This window comes from Caretta caretta, chromosome 8 (assembly GCF_965140235.1).
Source record: "Caretta caretta isolate rCarCar2 chromosome 8, rCarCar1.hap1, whole genome shotgun sequence".
Taxonomy (NCBI): Eukaryota; Metazoa; Chordata; order Testudines; family Cheloniidae; genus Caretta; species Caretta caretta.
The window spans coordinates 45,365,881-45,385,472 of record NC_134213.1 but is presented as its reverse complement, the minus strand read 5'-3'; the positions used below and the strand labels follow the sequence as shown (position 1 = coordinate 45,385,472).

Below are 19,592 nucleotides of genomic sequence, written 5' to 3'. Positions count from 1 at the left end.
AGCACCACTCACTAAATCCAACAACCAAAATGAGACCAAAGTATTACAGCCCACAGGAGACCGGAGTATTATGTGCCACAGGCATAAAACAGGAGGGACCGAGGTGCACCAGGACCTGAGGGCCACGCAACAGCAGGGAAATGAGGAAGTGAGATAGACCCAGATAATCCTGGCAGGCAACCCACATGCTGGAAAGGAAGGTGAAACCCCCCCAAGGTCGCTGCCAATCTGACCTGGGGGGAAATTCCTTCCCAACCCCACACATGGTGATCAGTTAGACCCTGAACACGTGAGAAAGAACCAGCCAGCCAAGCACCTGAGACAGAGAATGCTCGGGGCCACCTCAGAGCCCTGCCCTCCCCGCCCAGTGTCCCATATCTGGTCATGGCAGCACTGACGGCTCAGAGGGAGATGATAAACGAAAACTCCCACCCCTGAATATACTGGGGGGGTAGGGGTGGGGGTCGCACGGGGGAGAGAATCCCTTCCTAACCCCTGCAGGTAGGCAGCTGAAACCCTGAAGCATGCTCTTCAGAAATATAAGACACATACTGGAAGCGAGCCCCAGGGCTTCTGAGCCTTGCTCCCTGCCACCACAACCAACCCTGTCATACAACCACAATCAAAAATCTGTTCCGCTCTCTCCTAAAACTAATTAACTCTGATTGGGAGGCTGCTCCAGAACCTCACTCTCTGGTAGTTAGACACCTTCTCATTTCCAGTCTGAATTCGTTCATGGCTGGTTTATACCCATTTGTAGTTGTGCCAATATTGTCCTTTAGCTTAAATAGCTCTTCACCCTCCCTGGTATTTACCCCCTGATGTAGTTACATAGAGCAATCAGATCCCCTCTCAGCCTTCTGTTTGCTAGGCTGAACAAGCCAGGCTCTTCCAGTTCCTCCCTAAGACAAGCCCTCCGCTCCCCTGATCATCTTAGTAGCTCTTCTCTGCACTTGTTCCAGTCTGAATTCATCTTTCTAGAACATGGGTGATCACAACTGTACAGGGTACTCCAAATGAGGTCTTACCAATACTTTGTTCAATGGCATGAACACCTCTCTATCTCTACTGAAAATGCCTCATCTCAGACAGCCTAGGATGTCACTGGCCTTTTTCACAGCCACATCATTAAAGGTGGCTAATTAATAGCCCAGTGATCAACCCACACACCCAGGTCTCTCTCCTCTGTTGCTTCCAACTGATGAGCCCCAGCTTGTAGCAGAAATTCTTATTATTAGACCCCCAGTGTATGACCTTGCACTTTGAACTACTGAATTTTCATCCCATTTCTGTCACTCCAGCCTTCGAGATCAACCAGATCTTCCTGTACAGTACTACTCTGTATTGACAAAGCCTCTCAATTGTGTACCATCAGCAAATTTCATTAACTCACTCTTACTTTTTCTAGCAAACTTCACTAGTAACCTCCCTCCAGTCTGATAATTCACCAGTCAGCACAACCCACTGCCTTTTCCCCTTTAGCCAGTTCCTTAGCCGCTTAACAATTCTGTACTGATCCCCATCTTCCCTAACTTAACTAGTAATTTCCAGTGTGGCACAGTGTCAAATGCTTTACTGAAGTCCACGTATATTAGATCTACTGCACTTCCCCTATATAAAAAAAGTGTTTTTTTCAAAGAAGCAAATCAGGTTAGTCTGGCATGATCTACCTTTGGTAAACCCCTGTTGCATGACATCCCCCATACCTGTTGCATTACATCCCCCTTTAATTTAATATTAACAGGAACTGTGTGGCTAAATCCCCTAGTAGGCTTTGAAAACCGCAACTTAAGTGATCGTGACCCAAATGACAAGTGATAAGATAAGTGACCCAAGACCACACAACAAGTCAACAGCAAAGCTATTTCCTGGAGTCCAGTTATTTGCCTTAGCCAAAAGAACCTCCTCCCCTATGCACTAACGTGAGCACGAAGAGAAGGTCCTTCAGCTCGGGAGCCATTTCCCCACTGCAGGGAGCAATCAAGTGCCTCCTACAAGTACAAGTTCAAATTCTTGGTTTCTTTGCAGATTCAGAATCATTGTGGACGGAGGTCTTTGCTTTGCCAACCCAGCTGTAAATTAATTCAACTGCAGTCTAACTTGTTGGGCAAATTTCACTTCCAAGTCCGTTAGGTAGCGCTCTCCCTCATCGGCTCTCTTCTGGGGAAAGTGGCCTTTTCTACCTGCCAGAGTTGCCACTCATCCACTCCATTAACAGCATAATCCGGGAAGCAGTTGCCAGAGTTCTGAGGCTAGGTAGGAAATATTTTCATTGTACTACCGTGAGAACCAAATCCCTGCAAAGCATTCTGGGAGAACAGTCCAGATCAGATCTTGCTGGAGTTAAGGTAGCAGAACTCTGAGGGGTATCCAGAAGAAGAGAATTATTCTGCGCCTATTTGGAGATCCAGGATAGTTTAGATTTTGCAAAATGCCCCATAACAAGACCAAGTACCGGATCTCTCATCCTCCTTCTGAAGTTGCCAGAAATAGAATTTTTATTCCCTCTTTTTAGTTTTCTGAATTAATTTATTCTGATTTTTAAAAGCTGTTCCCTGCACCAGGCAAACAAACACAGCCATCAATCATTTTGTTACTGCCCCGTCTTAGATCAGGTAAGCACACTGGACACTGAAGGGTCTTTGCTTTGAAAGGTTAGCATTATCAATGCAAGGTACCAAGAAAGGGGAAGGGGGTCAGAAGAGGGTACAAATACAAGTGCACTTGGCTTTTATTGAAGTCTGTTGTTAATTCAGAGCTTTTGCCTGTAACAGTTGTGAGGCCAACAGCTGCCTACAACTGCATCTCCTGGCAAGTGACAGCTGGGCTACAGTTTTCTGAGATGTCGATAAAATCAATTCTCTCTGACATTCCCATAGACTCACGAGTCAGTGCAAAAACTACTCACGAAAGCTCATGCTCAAATAAATTGGTTAGTCTCTAAGGTGCCACAAGTACTCCTTTTCTTTTTGCGAATACAGACTAACACGGCTGCTACTCTGATACTCTGACCTGTTAATTGAATGCAAGGATTTGGGTCATGCATTCACTCGCTAAAGCAGCAGGCAGGCAGGCAGCACTCCAGAGACGCAAAGCTGCTCTTCCCTTTCCCCTTGAGTTGTTCTTTTTCCTCGCACAGCTCAGTGGCACAGAGCCCACCATGCCACACCCAAACGTGGTACCACTGAACAACCCAGGATCCAAGCCTGCAGAGCGCGCCAGGCAGGAACATTCTCCAACTGCTGAGCCAGAATTCAAGAGCAAAATACTTTTACATCTTGCTTCTTTTCTGGCATTTTAGATAAAGGTGACTTTTTACAAGAGTTGGCACTTTTAAAATAACAAACAAAAACTTTGAAAGGCACCAGATTACACGGTGTGTTTTCCTCAGGGCAGGCACAGAATCATAGAATATCACGGTTGGAAGGGACCTCAGGAAGTCATCTAGTCCAACCCCCTGCTCAAGGCACTCCAAACCCTCCAAGGGTTTTACTTCCATCCATTCAAATTGCAGAGATGCACAGAATTTCGGGCCAAGAGAAACCACTGTAATCATCTCATCTGACCTCCTGCATACCACAGATCACAGAACGTCAACCCCCTTCTGTAAGTAACCTGTACTCTACTTAGCTAATAACTTAGGGATGAACTAGAGCTCATTGTTTAGAATGGCATCCAAATTCAATGTAAAGTCTCCAAGTGGTGACCAATTTCCCACCTCCCCCGGTAAGCTGTTCCAGACATGCTAAACAGTTGCATTCTATTCGCAGTCTGAATTTTTCCTAACATCAGATTCTAGACACTACATCTTGTTACAAGTTGGCATCTTCCTACGTAGATCTAACCTTGATAAAGCCACCTCTTCACCTTCTTTTTGATAGGCTACGTAGCTTGTGCTCTGTTGTAATAACTGGGCCTACAAAATTACCCTAACTGTGAGCTCAACTGTGAAAAGTAAATGAAAGTCCATCAAATGTCACAATAACCTATTAACAACAAATGCTGATGGGAAAAGGTGTAAAAAACACAGAGTGAATTAGCCCAAACAAAAAGGCCCACTGATCTAACTCAAGGGCTGCGCTAAGATCACGCTTTGTAAACAAGAAAAGTGCGGAACCAGAAAACAGTGAACCAAAGTTGGTATGTTGGAAACTAGGCCTAACTGGTGGACAAAATAAGGAGAGGAGAGGCTATTCCACCCATCACTGCCCTTTGGAGGTACTCAAAAGAGAGACTGGGGGGTGAGGGGGGGAGAGAAACTGTCCCTGTAACACCAGCTGGAAGCTGAAAATAGGGGACAGAACAAGATTCATTATCAGGGTTGACACATTCTTCTGGGACCCTGAACCTTCTTCATGTTAATCCTGAAAGGTGCCCTGACCAGACCAGGCCAGAGAGAAGGGAGCCAGGTGACATTTCCACCTCCACTGGCTCTGGCTAAATCCCGAATATCATCCCCTACTCCTCGAGTATGTCCTCTTCCTTCACCATATTAATTCTTCTCTTCCTAATCTTTCTAACTTCAAATGTCTTTCTAACGTCTAATAAGAATCTGGCTTAGCCAGTCAAGACTGCATATTTTGCAGCCCTGCTGTGAGCCTGTGACCAGAAAGAGCAGCTAAATGCAATGTCTAAACAGCCTTATGCTGGTAGGAGTTTGCCAGGTCTCGGTGCTGCTGATCAGACCATGTGCTGGGCCTGGGTTTCTCCAGCAGTGAGGTTGCAAGTGAAAGTTAACACCAGAGACAGCAGCTGCATTTTCTGTCTTTGCTGTTCTTTCCTCTCCCCTTTTGTGTGTCTTTGTCTTGTCTTCATGCTAATCCCCAGAGCCAAATGCAAATGCCCTGACTCCTGCCCCACTGAAAAAGCAGCACCTGCTTCCGTAGGCACCTCCTCTCCACCGCATGGAATTTCTTGCAGTGGCAGGGCAGGCTTTGGTCCTTGGTGTAAAGAAGGGGAATAGAAAGAGGGAGCCAGACTGTTCTAGCCTGTGAGACAACAAGAGAGGCTGCTTTCCACAGGCAAGCCATCAATTCTGCCAGAGCTCACTGTCAGTATCACCCCCGCCCCCGAGCTGCTGCTAATGGCAGTCTGAGAAACCATCCCTGGACTCACCGCTCCCGTGGGGCAGTCTGCATAGTTGCTCAAAAGACAGCTCAGCAAAGGAAGCACCTTTTCAGGGACAGCTTTTATTTATACATCTGATGAAGTGGGTTCTAGCCCACGAAAGCTTATGCCCATAAATTTGGTAGTCTCTAAGGTGCCACAAGGATGCCTCGGGTTTTTTTGTTTGTTTGTTTTTTGCTGATACAGACTAACACTGCTACCACTGAAACCTTTTATTTAGGGTTATCCTAGATCTCACAAAACAAAGAGACCAGCTCCCTGTTCCCTACTCCCATGACATGCACTCTGCCCAGTCATCTAAGATGCCTTGGGCAGACCCCTGTGCAAACAGTTTCAACTGCGCCTTGAGTTTGGATCTGAACCCACATCTCCAGAGGTGACAGGTGAACAGTCCACGCACCGCTGTGCATGTGCACACTCACACTTGTCACTCACCAGATCACACCGTCATTAATTAACTCCCTAGTCACCTGTTGACCTCACACCCTGATCAGAAATCAATGCATTTCGGGAGGTGCCATCACACAGCACACACGGTGCACACTGCAAGAATCAAATCTGAATCAAGTCGTCACTGCAAAGAAATCAACGCCAATCCCTGCCTGTTTTCACAGCGTCCGACGAATGCGTTTTTAGCTCTTTACAGACCTTTAGGGGAGGGGAGAAATGTTTCCAGAAAGAATTGATGACCTCATTGTATGGCAGAGAAATCCCTCAACCAGTGCAGGGCAAGTTCAGCACATTTCCCAGTTGCAGAGCAATTATTTAAACATGGCCAGAGTGATGACTCAGCAGGACTCATTCCAGTGCACTGCAGCAACTGTGTCTAAACCAGCAGCTCCTACTCCCCAAAGGAGGGTGGGGAGAGGGACAGGGAGAGACAGCACCCTCTACATGCCACTTACAAGTTCCCTGAAAATTCACAAAATGAAAGCGTAGGCACTGGCTATATCCATCACCATTGAAAAATCTTTTTTTGTCAAGAGGAAGGATAGCCTTGTGGTCAAAACACTCAACTAGGACCTTGGGCAAATCACTCTGGCCCCAATCCCTCAAATCAAGGTTGCCTGGACAAGCTTAATTCAGCCCCTTTGTGATATGCATTAAGATACAGTCATTAATTGCATGAAGACATGCAAGTGTTTCCACAGGACCCCACAGTGTACAGGACGGATGTCCTCTTGGGAGCAACAGGGTGGTGTCGTGAATAAAGCTGTTGTTTGTAGGACCCCTGCCTCATTTGCTACAGAACCTAGAAAATGAGACGCAGGTAAGTACAGGAAGAGAATGGATGGTTATTGCAATTAATTGTCACCCAGGGAAGATGGGTTCTATCCCTGCCTCTGCCACAAATTTCCTATGGGATGCTGGGCAAGTCACTTAGACCAAAATGTTCACCGATGGTCACTACTTGATCTAACCTGTTGCTCATTTTCTGAGCACTCAACTCAAGCCTGATTTTCAGACGTGCTGAGTGTGAACAAATGGAATTCAAGTCAATGGGGCAGATCCTCAGCTCATGTAAACTGTCCTGGTTCTATGGAGCTCAGCCAATGCAGGCTGTCCTACCCACCATGAAGCGAAGATAGTCACAGCAACTGAGGGTCTGCTACTAGCTTGCACCAAAAGTTCACTAGTGCACTTTAACTCTGCCACAGTTAGCAAGAGTGCGGGTGCCAAGCCTGGATAAGAGAGGAGGGTTCTGCAGTTGGGTTTGTGACCCACTCGGATAAAACCTTACCGCACCAAAAATAGTTAAGTTAAACCAAAATCTGAGGATGGTAGGTGCAGCTGGAACTCAAAACCCAAGTAGGACAGAACTCAGTGGCAGCTGAAAGGAAGCCGAGAGCTCAAGACATTGAATCCTGACAACCAAATCTGAAACAAGAGGAGGTACATGGAATGTATGTACTTTATACAGTACGGGAAAGCTAGCACAGGTTACATGAGACATGAAAAAATACCCTCTGAATGTACTTGGCCTCAGTGAGACAAGATGGGCAAGGAATGGCAAGCTGGCGTCAGGCGGTGCTACAATCTCACATGGGGAAGGCCAAAGAAGAACTGGCAGAGGACAGTGAGAGAGGATACTGAATGTGGTGGCATCACCTGGGCAGAAATGCCACAACTAGCGAGTGACCATAATCAGGGGGGAACTGGACTGCCTGGTGTGTCAGCGGCACAGGAGTGACAAAGATCTAAGGTAAGTAAGTGCACTTTGATCTACCTCACTCTGAAACATGAGTAGGTCGCTTAATGTGCAGTAGCAGGACCCACACAGCCAGTTACTGGACAGCTAGCACATGGCAGATTTACGCCCAGGTTACCATGCGCAAACTCTTTGTCTAGACAAGTCCCCCAAATCCCCTAGGGACTTGGCTATTGCTATGGACTATACATAGAAGATTCTCAAATACTATGGTGATGGGCAACAACAGAAAACCTTTCCATCTACACAGAAAACTTACCAGTATTACTATACCAGTATAATTATACTGCTATAGCTTCCCATATGGATTCTCTTATGTGGAATAACAGATTTTCAGTTTTGCTTATGTTATATAATAATCCTAGTAAATTTCCCCATGTAGACAAGATCTTAGACAGATGAAAGATAGTATGTGAGTGTCTCAAAATCTAGGGCAATGGGGGCCATATAAGTAACTTAGCTAACGAGATCCAGTAAGAGAGGCTTTTATTAGCATGCTTTTCACAGAACATGCCCTAGCCCACACTCACATGCTCTGTTTCACTTTGCAATAAGGAGGAATCAGACTAGGTATCAAGAACTAAACTTATAAGGAAAAAAAAATCCCATGTAACTCCCATTTGCAAATAGCATTACTGTATACTTCTGCATTTGTATCCTTCATGGTAAGCTCCCTGCAGAAACAAAACCAAGCTGTATTTTTTTAAAAGGGGGACTTAGAACCCTGAAAGAATTGTGAAACTCTTCGCGTCAAAAAACAGAACAAACATGTAAAAGAAAACAAGGGAATTCAAACACAAAATACTGCATTTAAAATAATGGTATGACCCAAGTGGAGAAAAGGAAGGAATTACTCCAGATAATACCTAGCTCTTTTCCTCCATAGACCCTACAACACTTCACAATCTCCACAATCTGCATCCAAGTGTCACAATCTCCCTTTTACAGGACACAGAGAGGAGAGTGACTTGCCCATGGTTGCAGAGCAGAGCAGTGGCAGACAGCCCAGGTTTCCGAAGTGCAGTGCTCTATCCACTAGGGAACACTGCCTTCCATTATGTACCCAAACAATGGATATAACATGGTCAGATGCTTCCCTCTTCACCCCAACACATACACTTTGATGTTTGCTTTTAATACAGCTACACATTGAAGCAAGCCAAAGCTAGCAGGCGCTCTTATATTTGAGCCTCCTGCATTCTGGTTTACACCCAAACTCAGACCTGGTCTACGCTGCAAAGTTAGGTTGATGTAAGCTACCTCTCATCAACCTAGTTGTGCAGGTGTCTACATTTGTGCGTGTCTCCCGCCAATGCAAGTGCCTCATCATGGCGACGCAGTAACACGGCCATGTACTGATGCTGACGCAATGCGAATGTAGACGCTGCGTGACCTGTGTCGACCCTAACAGTCCTCCAGCAGCTGTCCCACAATGCTTGACAATGACTGCTCTGGTCACAATTGTGAGCTCCACTGCCCAGCAGTCATGGAGACCAGAGGCCACCCTCCCTTGTTTAAAAACCTCATGAATTTTTGCAATGCCTTTCCCGGATTGCCCAGCTTGGCGAGCACACCCAGCTCTGGCCTGGAACAGACAGGAGGTATTGGATCTCCTGGGCCTGTGAGGAGAAGAGGATGTGTAGGCACAGCTCCAGATCAGCCAAAGAAACATGGACCTCTATGAGCAGATTGCACAGGGGAAGCAGGCAAAGGGGAACAGGGACTGGCAGCAGTGACCATAAGAACGGCCAGACTGGGTCCGACCAATGGACCATCTAACCCAGTGTCCCGTAGCCAGTAACCGAGGCTCCCGAGGGAACGAACTGAACAGGCAATTTCATGCAGTCCCGCTTCTGGCAAAGCAAAGGAAACACGTCAGGCATACCAGAAGGCAACAGTCAGTCCAAGGCCGAGCCACAAACCTGCCACTTTTACATCAAGCTTCATGCGTTGCAGGGACTGCCCCCACCAGCCCGCAGAGCAGACCTGACACCTCCAAGGACCCTGAGACACACACCCCTGCCATGAACAGCAAGGACAAGGAGGTGGAAGGTGGACACGTGACTGAGGGACGGGGCAGCTATGCTGCGAGCCAGGACCTGTTTGAATCTCCGCTGCAGTCCCGGCAGTCGAGCATGGATGAGCCCAATACAGGGGAAGAAGCCTCAGGAAAGTGTGTAAATACATTTATCATTACTGATGGCTCCCAACCCCAGCGGAACAGGACACAGCTAATGACTTTTTATTAATTTACTTGTACTAGTAAGAAGTCGCAATACGACCTGTAGACTTGGGGAGGGGGGGGGAGGAAGGCTGTGCAGAGCAGTTTGTTTATGTACAGAGGGAAGTCCCTTGACTCCTCCTAAGAGATCTTGATGAAACCCTCATGGAGGTCCTCTGCAATCCTCTCTCAAAACTTTCTTGGGAGAGCAGCCTAGTTTCTTCCTTGGCAGGAGGACACTTTCCCATCCCACTCCACAATAATTTCAGCAGACACCACTCTAGTAAACAGGCTAGCAGCCTACAGGCCCAGGCAGCTTTAGAACACCAGCAGCAGCTGTGTTCTCTGTTTCTCTGAACCCAGGAAGCTGAATAGCAAATACCACCTCCTCAGCCACCCCGGACCCTGAATGGGGCATAATAATAAGCAAAAACTTCCTCCGCCAAACCCGTAACCGGAGGCTGCAGCTGTGCCAGGGCAGGCTCAGCCTTCCCTCAGCTATTATACCTGCCACCCATAGGAGAGGGAGATGCACCAGGACACAACGGGGAAGTACAGAGCAAGTAGCACAGATGCTGCAGACTCCAGTGGACCTAAAGGTTCGACAATCACAGTCTCGTCTCCCTTTGCAGTCAGCGGAGAACTCCATTGCATCACCTCCCTACAGCTTCCACCAACACTTCACAGGGCATCAAGGGTCGCATCCCCACCCCTACTGTTCTGCACCAGGGGACAGTAAGGACAACCCAGCTTCAGGTACATTGACCAGTGAGAGCCATGGTTCCTGTATGTGTAGCCGAAATGAACTGAAATGAACATGAATGTTCTTTCACCTTATTTGGTTCTTTTCCTTTATTTCCAAAGTCTTTACTGTATTTGTTCTTTAATTGTATATAGTGTCTATGCACTGGTTTTGGTACACAATAAAAATCTATTTCTGAGAATGTAATTCATGTTTATTTCACAAACTATGATTCCGAATGCCTAGTATTACTGAAAGTGCCCAGCTATTTGGTACTATACAGAACTCATTGGATCAGTGACAAACAGTGCAATAATTATAAAAGTACAGCACGTACCACAACATTAGCAGGTGCATTAGCAAAGAGTATTATAATCCCAAATTTGCACCAAGCACCACATAATTCCTAACAGCCCTCGAAACACAGACAGGACCAGGTGAAGCATAGTGCACCACACTGCACTACTGGGACTGACTGTTAAAATGCTCTTTCAAAGCCTCCCTTGACCAAACAGCTCTGTGCTGAGCTTTTGAATACCCTTTGCATCTGGCCCTTCAAACTCAGCAGACAGCCGCTCCACCTCGGCTCTCCACCCTGGCAGCAACTTTCCCCCCTTAGCTTCACAGATAACATGCAGAACACAGCAGGCAGCTAGAACCATGGGGATGTTCTTTTCTCTGAGAACCAATCTTGTGAGTAACCACCATCAGCATCCCTTCGATCTACCAGAAGAGCACTCAACTATCATTCTGCATCTGCTGAGCCAGTAGCTGAATCTTCGCTTGGTGCTGCTGAGGCGGTTGATGTACGGCTTCATGAGCCAGAGGAGCAAGGGGTAGGCTGGGTCCTCCAGGTTCACTACTGGCATTTCAGCACTGCCAGTGATAAATCTGTCAGTCAGGAAAGAAAGTCCCTGCTTGTAGCTTTCCAAACAGTCCTGTGTTCTTAAAGGTACAAGCATCATGCACCTTCCCAGACCAACCAACTCTGAAGTCGGTGAAGCATCTCCAGTGATCCACCAATACTTGCATGACCATAGAAAAGTAGCCCTTTCTGTTGGTGTACTCTGTGCCAAAGTGGACTCGTGCCAAAATAGATATGTGTGTGCTATCTCCCCACTGCAGTTCAGGAACCACATTGCGGCAAATCCATCCACTATGATTCTGCACATTGCCGACAGTCACAGTCCTGCATAGCAGGAGACGATTAATGGCCCTGCACACTTGCATGACAATGGCCCCCAGAGTGGATTTCCCAACTCCAAACTGAATTCCTGCTAACTGGCAGCAATCTGGCGTTGCAAACTTCCGCAGTGTGAGCACCTCTTGCTTCTCAATTGTCAGAGAAGCCCAGCTTGACAAAGCCCTGGCTGGGATGATTTAGTTGGTGTTGGTCCTGCTTTGAACAGGGGGTTGCACTAGATGACCTCCTGAAGTCTCTTCCAACCCTAATCTTCTGTAGTTCATTCTGGTGTCCCTGAGCTGGAGGGCTGAGGCAAGCTGGACACACAGATCCAGGAATGTGACCTTCCACACCCAAAAGTTCTACAGCCACCACTCGTCCTCTATGAACACCACCATCCAGCTTAAATTGGTTTTTGCTATATCCCACAGCAAACGTCATTTCCCCTCTGCTGCAGTCCTTCTTGCTCTGCAGATTCCAGAGGAACATGCGTCCTGTATTTAAAACACTCATGACAATAGTGCAGAGCTGTGCAGGCTCCATGCTTCTGTCAGTGCATATTTGTAGGATTTTTAAAAAAGGGGCAAAAATTGTGGGATAGGGATGCCATTATGGGAAGGAGAAAGTTGCATGATGGGAATTGACCCCTCCCTCCCAGTCACTGCTGCATGACTCATTTTTGCCTCACCATGCAGTGCAAAAAATTTCCCAAAAGACAGCGTGCGGGAAAATGACAAGTTGCACACTGGTGTACCAACCCAGGGTGCACCGCGCTGAGCACTGACACAAGCATTCCTACTGCGTACACACAGCACTGACGCAAAGAGGTGTGTACATATGCATACAAGCTAAATACCAGCGGTGGTGCTTTACGTCGACGTAATTTACATCAACCAAAGTTTGCAGTGTACACATGGCCCCAGAGACTACAGCAATGCACATTACAGAAAACCCCAAAATACAGAGAACTTCAGATTGGGGGTGGTGGGGGGTGGTTGGGGGTTTTTTTTTTTTGGTCCCTTAATAAAATCTGTTTCAAGGAGCAGCTTGATTTTTCTGTACATTTTCCTTGTGTAGGAAGCACTCGGAACTTTATAATGTAGAGCCACACACAGAAAGCCTGATTCTTTATTGCCCTACATATCATGTCCTCATTTCACTCCGGCAAAGCAAGCATAAAACCCTACCATTTCTTTACTGGGAAGCATTTTACAGCCATTTTGTGCAGGAGTAAGCAGAAGCACGAGGTACACAGCATAAGACAACAAGGCTCCTAACAACGAAGCATGCAATGTTCAGATGCCGAGGCACGACCTCTACCCAGCAATACAGTCCACGTTCACTCAATTGCACACACAGCAATTATAAATTCATGTCCATTTGCACATGCAATGCACCCAGATGCCAATGCAGTGAGTATACTACAAGTCCATAAAATACACATCGCCTTTTTTAGGCTGTGGAAAACAAGACTCCAACACAACAAGCTAAGCACATGGCTCCATTTTTCAGCACTCTCCCAAGTCATCAGCACATACTCATTAGCCTGGAAAAAGTAAGTTTTTAATGATGCAGAACACGAACACAAATATTCCTTTTTTAAAAAAAAAGATACAATTCATCTACTATAAAAAGCCCCCTCTACGTTCCCACAACCCAGCTGCCAGCATCTAGAGAAGGACATACTAGCCAGAGGACAGCCAGAGCAGAGTCATCAACTGATAAGAAACTGGAGCCTCCTACAAGTGCCAACAACTTCTGATAAAACACTAAGTCCACCTCCGGTTTTAAAAAGCACTCAGATGGTGCAGTCTTTCTATAGCCTTTGACTCGAATTCCTGAAGCATGACTAGTATTACATTTAAGCACCCAGCAGACTAGAACCAAAACCTACAAGGCACCTTGGCTTCATTTTAATTGGTTAACCTTTGAACACTTGGATTGATTCAAGATAGCTCTCAGGGATTCGGTTATGGATCTGGTTCGTGAATCACTGGGTGAAGTTTTTTGCCTGTGTTATGCAAGAGATTATCATAACAGCCCCGTTTGGCTTTAACATCTATTAATCCAGAGGACCCTTACAAGCCCACTACACAGAAGTTTTAAGACAAACCTTGCAAGCCACGTCTCACATGCAAAAAGGAATTGTTCCTCACCAGCTGTGTATTGCGCAGAGACTGTTTGTATTCATTTAACAGCTAAAACAAACAAAACACCTAATCCACTTCCTGCCCTAAAATGAAATTCAGAGGACAAAACCATAGGCAATCTCAGCTCCTGTCGACTACACCAAGCAGTCAAGACCACATCTCTTTCTTGGGGTTGCATCAGTAAGAGGCTGCTCGTTAAGAAGGAAGAGGATCTGTGCAGCATAATAGCACTATACAGCAGCGCACATTTGTGATTAGGAAGGCCCGAAGATTAAAGGGTATTACTGACACTAGTACAGGGCTCTTCATTCTCTGTAAGAGAATGCCCTCAAGCCTTTTCCAACAGTTCTTTCAGTAGGGTTTTATGCAATGTGCCTAATTTAGTAACATTACGCTAGTAGTACAGTCGTTCCCTATGATAACTGGGTGTCAGCATAGTGATTAGGTGGGTATCAGCAGAGCCTGCCAGCTCCCAGCCAGGACACGCACACAATGACAATTCCACAAAGCACTCAGAGGAATGTGGATCTTTCAGCTCTCTCTGGTTCCACAGGAGGTACTCACCAGGGTGACATTTGTCAATGAACACTACAAACAAAACAGAATGGGACACCCGGATGCTCTGCATTCATGGGGAGGCTGGAAATCCCAGCATTAACAGGAAGACTTCCCGCACAACTCCCTTCCACGCAAGCAGGCAGAGAGAATCCGAACCCGCCTTAGCATTCCCAGGCAACAGGCAGGGAAGCAGTTTTGCTCACCCCTATTCTACCAAGTTGAGCTGCAACACACACACACCCAGAGCAATAAATGGCTGGCAGGATTCCCCACTGTCCTTGCAATGTTCATAGCTTAGCGCTTTCTCTCCTTGCATGCTCTTAAAGTGACAGAACCCTTCCCTTCTAGTGCTAGGGTGCAGAGTGGGAAATGGGGGGGATGTGGGATGGGCTGTAGGTGTCCTGTACATGCCCAGGCCACTGTAGGTGCTGTAAGGGATGGGGGGAACGAGTGGGGGGGAAGGGGGATTGGAAGGACAAAGGAATGTGGAGGGGGTGGGATAACTGCAGTCCTTTACATGCCCAGGTCACTGTAGGTGTTGTAGGGAGTGAGATTGGGGGTGAGAGTCCTTTACACAACCAAGTTGCTGTAGGTGTTACAGGTTGTGGGGTGCATGGTGGGTATCAGGCAGATGTGGGGGTGCAGAGGGATGCAGGGGTTCCTTACATGCCCAGGTCACCATAGGTATTGTAGAACTCCATGTGGGTGGGGGTAGGGGTGCAGGAGGTTCCGGGGGGGTGCAGGGGGATATGGGGGTGCAGGGAGTACCGGGGGTTCCCTTACATGCCCAGGTCGCTGGAGGTGTTGTAGAACTCCATGTGGTTGGGGGGGGTGGGGGATGCAGAGTGGGGGGGTATCGGGGTGCAGGGCAGGATGTGGGCGTGCCGGGGGTCCCTTTCATTGCCTGGTTGCTGTAGGTGTTGTAGAACTCCATGTGGTTGTGGGGGGGGGGGAGCAGGGCACGATGTGGGGGTGCAGGGGAGGATGTGGAGGTGCCGAGGGTCCCTTACATGCCCAGGTCGCTGTAGGCATTGTAGAACTCCATGTGGTTGCGGGGTGCGGGGGGGAGGGAGGGAGGAAAGGATGCAGGGCAGGATGGCGGGGTGCCGGGGGTCCCTTACATGCCCAGGTCGCTGGAGGTGTTGTAGAACTCCATGTGGTTGCGGGGGGGTGCTGAGCGGGGGGAGGGGTACCGGGCAGGATGTGGGGGTGCAGGGCAGGATGGGGGGGTGCCGGGGGTCCCTTACATGCCCAGGTCGCTGTAGGTGTTGTAGAACTCCATGTGGTTGCGGGGGGGGTGCTGAGCGGGGGGAGGGGTACCGGGCAGGATGGGGGGGTGCAGGGCAGGATGGGGGGTGCTGGGCAGGATGTGGGGGTGCCGGGGGTCCCTTACATGCCCAGGTCGCTAGAGGTGTTGTAGAACTCCATGTGGTTGCGGGGGGGGGGGGGGCTGAGCGGGGGGAGGGGTACTGGGCAGGATGTGGGCGTGCAGGGCAGGATGGGGGGGTGCCGGGGGTCCCTTACATGCCCAGGTCGCTGGAGGTGTTGTAGAACTCCATGTGGTTGCGGGGGGGGTGCTGAGCGGGGGGAGGGGTACCGGGCAGTATGGGGGGGGTGCAGGGCAGGATGGGGGGGTGCCAGGGGTCCCTTACATGCCCAGGTCGCTGTAGGTGTTGTAGAACTCCATGTGGTTGCGGGGGGGGTGCTGAGCGGGGGGAGGGGTACCGGGCAGGATGGGGGGGGTGCAGGGCAGGATGGGGGGGTGCCAGGGGTCCCTTACATGCCCAGGTCGCTGGAGGTGTTGTAGAACTCCATGTGGTTGCGGGGGGGGGGCTGAGCGGGGGGAGGGGTACCGGGCAGGATGTGGGGGTGCAGGGCAGGATGGGGGGGTGCAGGGCAGGATGGGGGGGTGCCGGGGGTCCCTTACATGCCCAGGTCGCTGTAGGTGTTGTAGAACTCCATGTGGTTGCGGGGGGGGGGGGGTGCTGAGCGGGGGGAGGGGTACCGGGCAGGATGTGGGGGTGCAGGGCAGGATGGGGGGTGCCAGGGGTCCCTTACATGCCCAGGTCGCTGTAGGTGTTGTAGAACTCCATGTGGTTGCGGGGGGGGGGGGGTGCTGAGCGGGGGGAGGGGTACCGGGCAGGATGTGGGGGTGCAGGGCAGGATGTGGGGGTGCAGGGCAGGATGGGGGGGTGCCGGGGGTCCCTTACATGCCCAGGTCGCTGTAGGTGTTGTAGAACTCCATGTGGTTGCGGGGGGGGGGGGGTGCTGAGCGGGGGGAGGGGTACCGGGCAGGATGTGGGGGTGCAGGGCAGGATGGGGGGTGCCGGGGGTCCCTTACATGCCCAGGTCGCTGTAGGTGTTGTAGAACTCCATGTGGTTGCAGGCCTGCACCCAGCCCACCACCCAGGTGTGGCGGCGCGGGATGGGCGGCATGGTGCCCCGGGCGGCGGCGCGGAAGTAGGGCGTGCGGTAGCGCAGCACGACGGGCGAGCTCTCCTCGATGGCGGTGGCGCCCGGCTCGATGGTGGCGGACACGTCGCTCAGGACGATGTTGTCGCGCCGCACGCGCGCCTTGCACGCGACGCTCTGCAGGCAGCCCATGGCCCTAGGCGGGCCCCGGCCCGGCTCCCCGCGGCCGCTGCTCCGGGCTGGGCGGGGGCGCAGCGCCGCCGCCGCCGCCGGCCGCCCCCGCCCGGCCGCGCATCGCAGCCTGGCCCGGCCGCTCACCTGCGACGCCGCCGCCGCCGGGGATGATCGGCGGAGCGGGCGCGGTTCGCGGCGCCGCGCGGGTCCCTCGCCGGCTGCCGTCCGCCCCCCCCCCCGCCGCACGCGGCGCCGGCTCGGCCGGGGGCGGGGAACCGCGGGGCACGTGCGCGGGCGGGGGCAGGGGCACGGAGGGGCTCAGGTGGGCGGCAGGGGCTCGAATGGGGGTACGGTGGGGCTCGGGGGCTGGGGCATAGGTGTTCACATGGGGGGCAGGGGTACAGAGGGGTTTGAGTGGGGGGATAGAGTTGAGGGGGGCGGGGGGAAGAGGCAGGGGCTCACATGGGCAGGGGTGCAGAGGGGTTCAGATGGGGCACACAGGTAGAGGGGGCTCATATGGGCAGCAGGGATGTAGAAGGGCTCATGTGGGGACCGGGGCTTACAGTGGGGTCTGGGGTTAAGAGGCTCAGGTGGAAGTCCCAGGCAATGACAGAAGTAGAGGGGGACAGGCAGGCAGGGACTTGCATGGTAGTGGGCCCATGGCAGGGGTGAGGCAGAGTCCCCAGGGTGCAGGGGTTCACGCGACAGGGTGAGGCTTTGGCCAAGGGATAGCTCAGGGCACATGCACAGTGTTCAGGAAGGGGGCTGGGCCAGTGTGTATGCATGGCTCCTGTGGTGCCTCACACAGTGTGGGGGGGGGGGGAGAGGGAGCAGTTCATATGTGGTGTGTCGGGGGGGAAAGGGGTGTGTCAGGGCACACGTGCAGTGCCTCACATTGAGGGTGTGGGTGGGTGGTTACGCCTCGGGTGTCTGTGACTGAATGCACCCCTGTATTCACACCCGACCTACTAATGTAACAATCTTTGTGCAAATTATGCCATGTGAGGTATCATTTGAAAACTAACAACTCACTGGACCATAATATCATGATGAAATGTGCAGTAACAGTAAAGCTGTGAACATTATCTGAAATCATGGCTAAATTGTGTTTACCAGACAAGTCTGGGGAGGGCGTAAACTAGTTTCTTAAAGACAAAGGTCAAGATGACACTGTTAGCCAAGTTTCAGAGTAGCAGCCGTGTTAGTCTGTATTTGCAAAAAGAAAAGGAGTACTTGTGGCACCTTAGAGACTAACAAATTTATTTGAGTATAAGCTTTTGTGAGCTCACGAAACTTATGCTCAAATAAATTTGTTAGTCTCTAAGGTGCCACAAGTACTTCTTTTCTTTTTACTGTTAGCCAGGTATCATTAACGCTTATGGGCCATCACCTGTCAAGTGGCCATTCTTTGGCAAGGAAGACAGGTCGATCAACATTGGACCTTTTTCACCAGGAGACTCTAACCTCAACCTCACAGCAGGAAAGAACTTTATCTAGGGGTAACGTAACGCTCAGGAAAATGCATTTCAAAGGCGGACTGGACTATAAAAGTGAGAGTCAGGATAAAAACATCCCAAGCTCTCTTTTCCTAACTCTCTCTCTTTCACCTGAAGACAAAAGAAACAGCCTATGGACTTTGAGAGAAGATCCTGACCTGAAACTTGGAGAGCTCTGTTGCTGGAAGCTACAACAACAAAGCATTTGTAAGGCACCCAAAGTTGCAGGGCAGGTGGTGACACAACCCCCCACTGGTCTGGATTGCACCCTGAGTGTCCTAGTATCACAGGGCAAGTTTGGTGTGGCTCATGTATTGGATGAGGGTTTGACTGAGGCTATTGCAGGGGTCCTGTGGGCCCTCCCACAGTGGTGTGGGGTAGGTGATATGGCGGGGTATGCCTGGCCCATACAAGGGGGAGTACAAGACATGGCAGCCCAGATGCAGTGGAAATGAATGAAATCCTGCTCTTGGCCTCACACCCTTTGGAGCAGTTACACACCAAATAAAAGGGTTTAATGCCTTCCTGAAATCTTTCCAATACTGACACTAAGCAGGGCAGAAAGCATTCCTGCAGGTGACTCAGCCAAGGTAACACAGGGAGTCAATGGCAGAACCAAGGAGAGAGCTCAGCTCTTTACCCCTGTGCTATGCTTGAAGCACAAGACCATTCTTCCCCTTACAAGGGAACAGGACAGGTCACAAAATAAAAAGGAGAAGGGTGGGAAGGAGGGGGTTTGACAAGGGTACAAAGGAAATCCCATTGTGTTCCATGCAATAGAAAGGACAGCTCAAAGGAAATAAGGACAAGTCACAATGGAACTGCCTTCCAAGGTCCTTACTGTAACAGGGTATATAGGTACCTGGAGGCCCTGTGGTCCTACAACACCCTGGCCCAGGAATGGAGCAGTGAAGGTGGGTCCTCCATGCCTCCCTAGAAAGGCTTCAGGGAGGCAGCCAATCAGAGCCTTGCAAGCGCAGATAAAAGGAGCTGCAGGGTCTGAGCAGGTCAGTCCCTGGCTGGGACCAGAGGGGTGAGGAAGGACTGGAAGTCGGTGAAACTCCAGGTAAAGAGGCTGGCAGGGAAGACAAGAGACCCGGCTTAACAGGGATATGTCAGAACCCAAGGACTGTAACCCTATGGCAAAGGCAGAAGATGATGGGACTAAGTGGGAAGGAGCCCAGGGAAACCATAGCATCTAATTGATGAAGTTAAAGGGATCACTGAATGCTGCCTGTAGGGTCCTGGCGGTGGGGGGGCCAAACTAGTGGGTGGGCCATGGTCCCTCCACTGGCAACTGGGGAAGTGGCCTGAGCCCTG

The 19,592-nt window shown here is 50.2% G+C and overlaps 1 protein-coding gene across 4 annotated transcripts in view; it reads right to left on the bottom strand.

Annotated features, from left to right (window-relative positions):
• The window catches only part of FAM78B (family with sequence similarity 78 member B), a 31,077-nt gene extending 14,242 nt beyond the window's left edge, over nt 1-16,835 (bottom strand). The window contains exon 1 of one of the 4 annotated variants that reach the window (XM_048861464.2): nt 16,532-16,835. In XM_048861464.2, the coding sequence (XP_048717421.1) occupies nt 16,532-16,794 (263 nt within the window). In that variant the 5' untranslated portion in view covers nt 16,795-16,835. Of the gene's footprint in view, nt 1-14,973; nt 14,983-15,200; nt 15,214-15,437; nt 15,473-16,531 lie in introns of those variants that run through there. The other 3 variants (XM_048861468.2, XM_075131454.1, XM_075131453.1) reach the window with 3 other exon arrangements.
• Nucleotides 16,836-19,592: the final 2,757 nt, after the last annotated feature.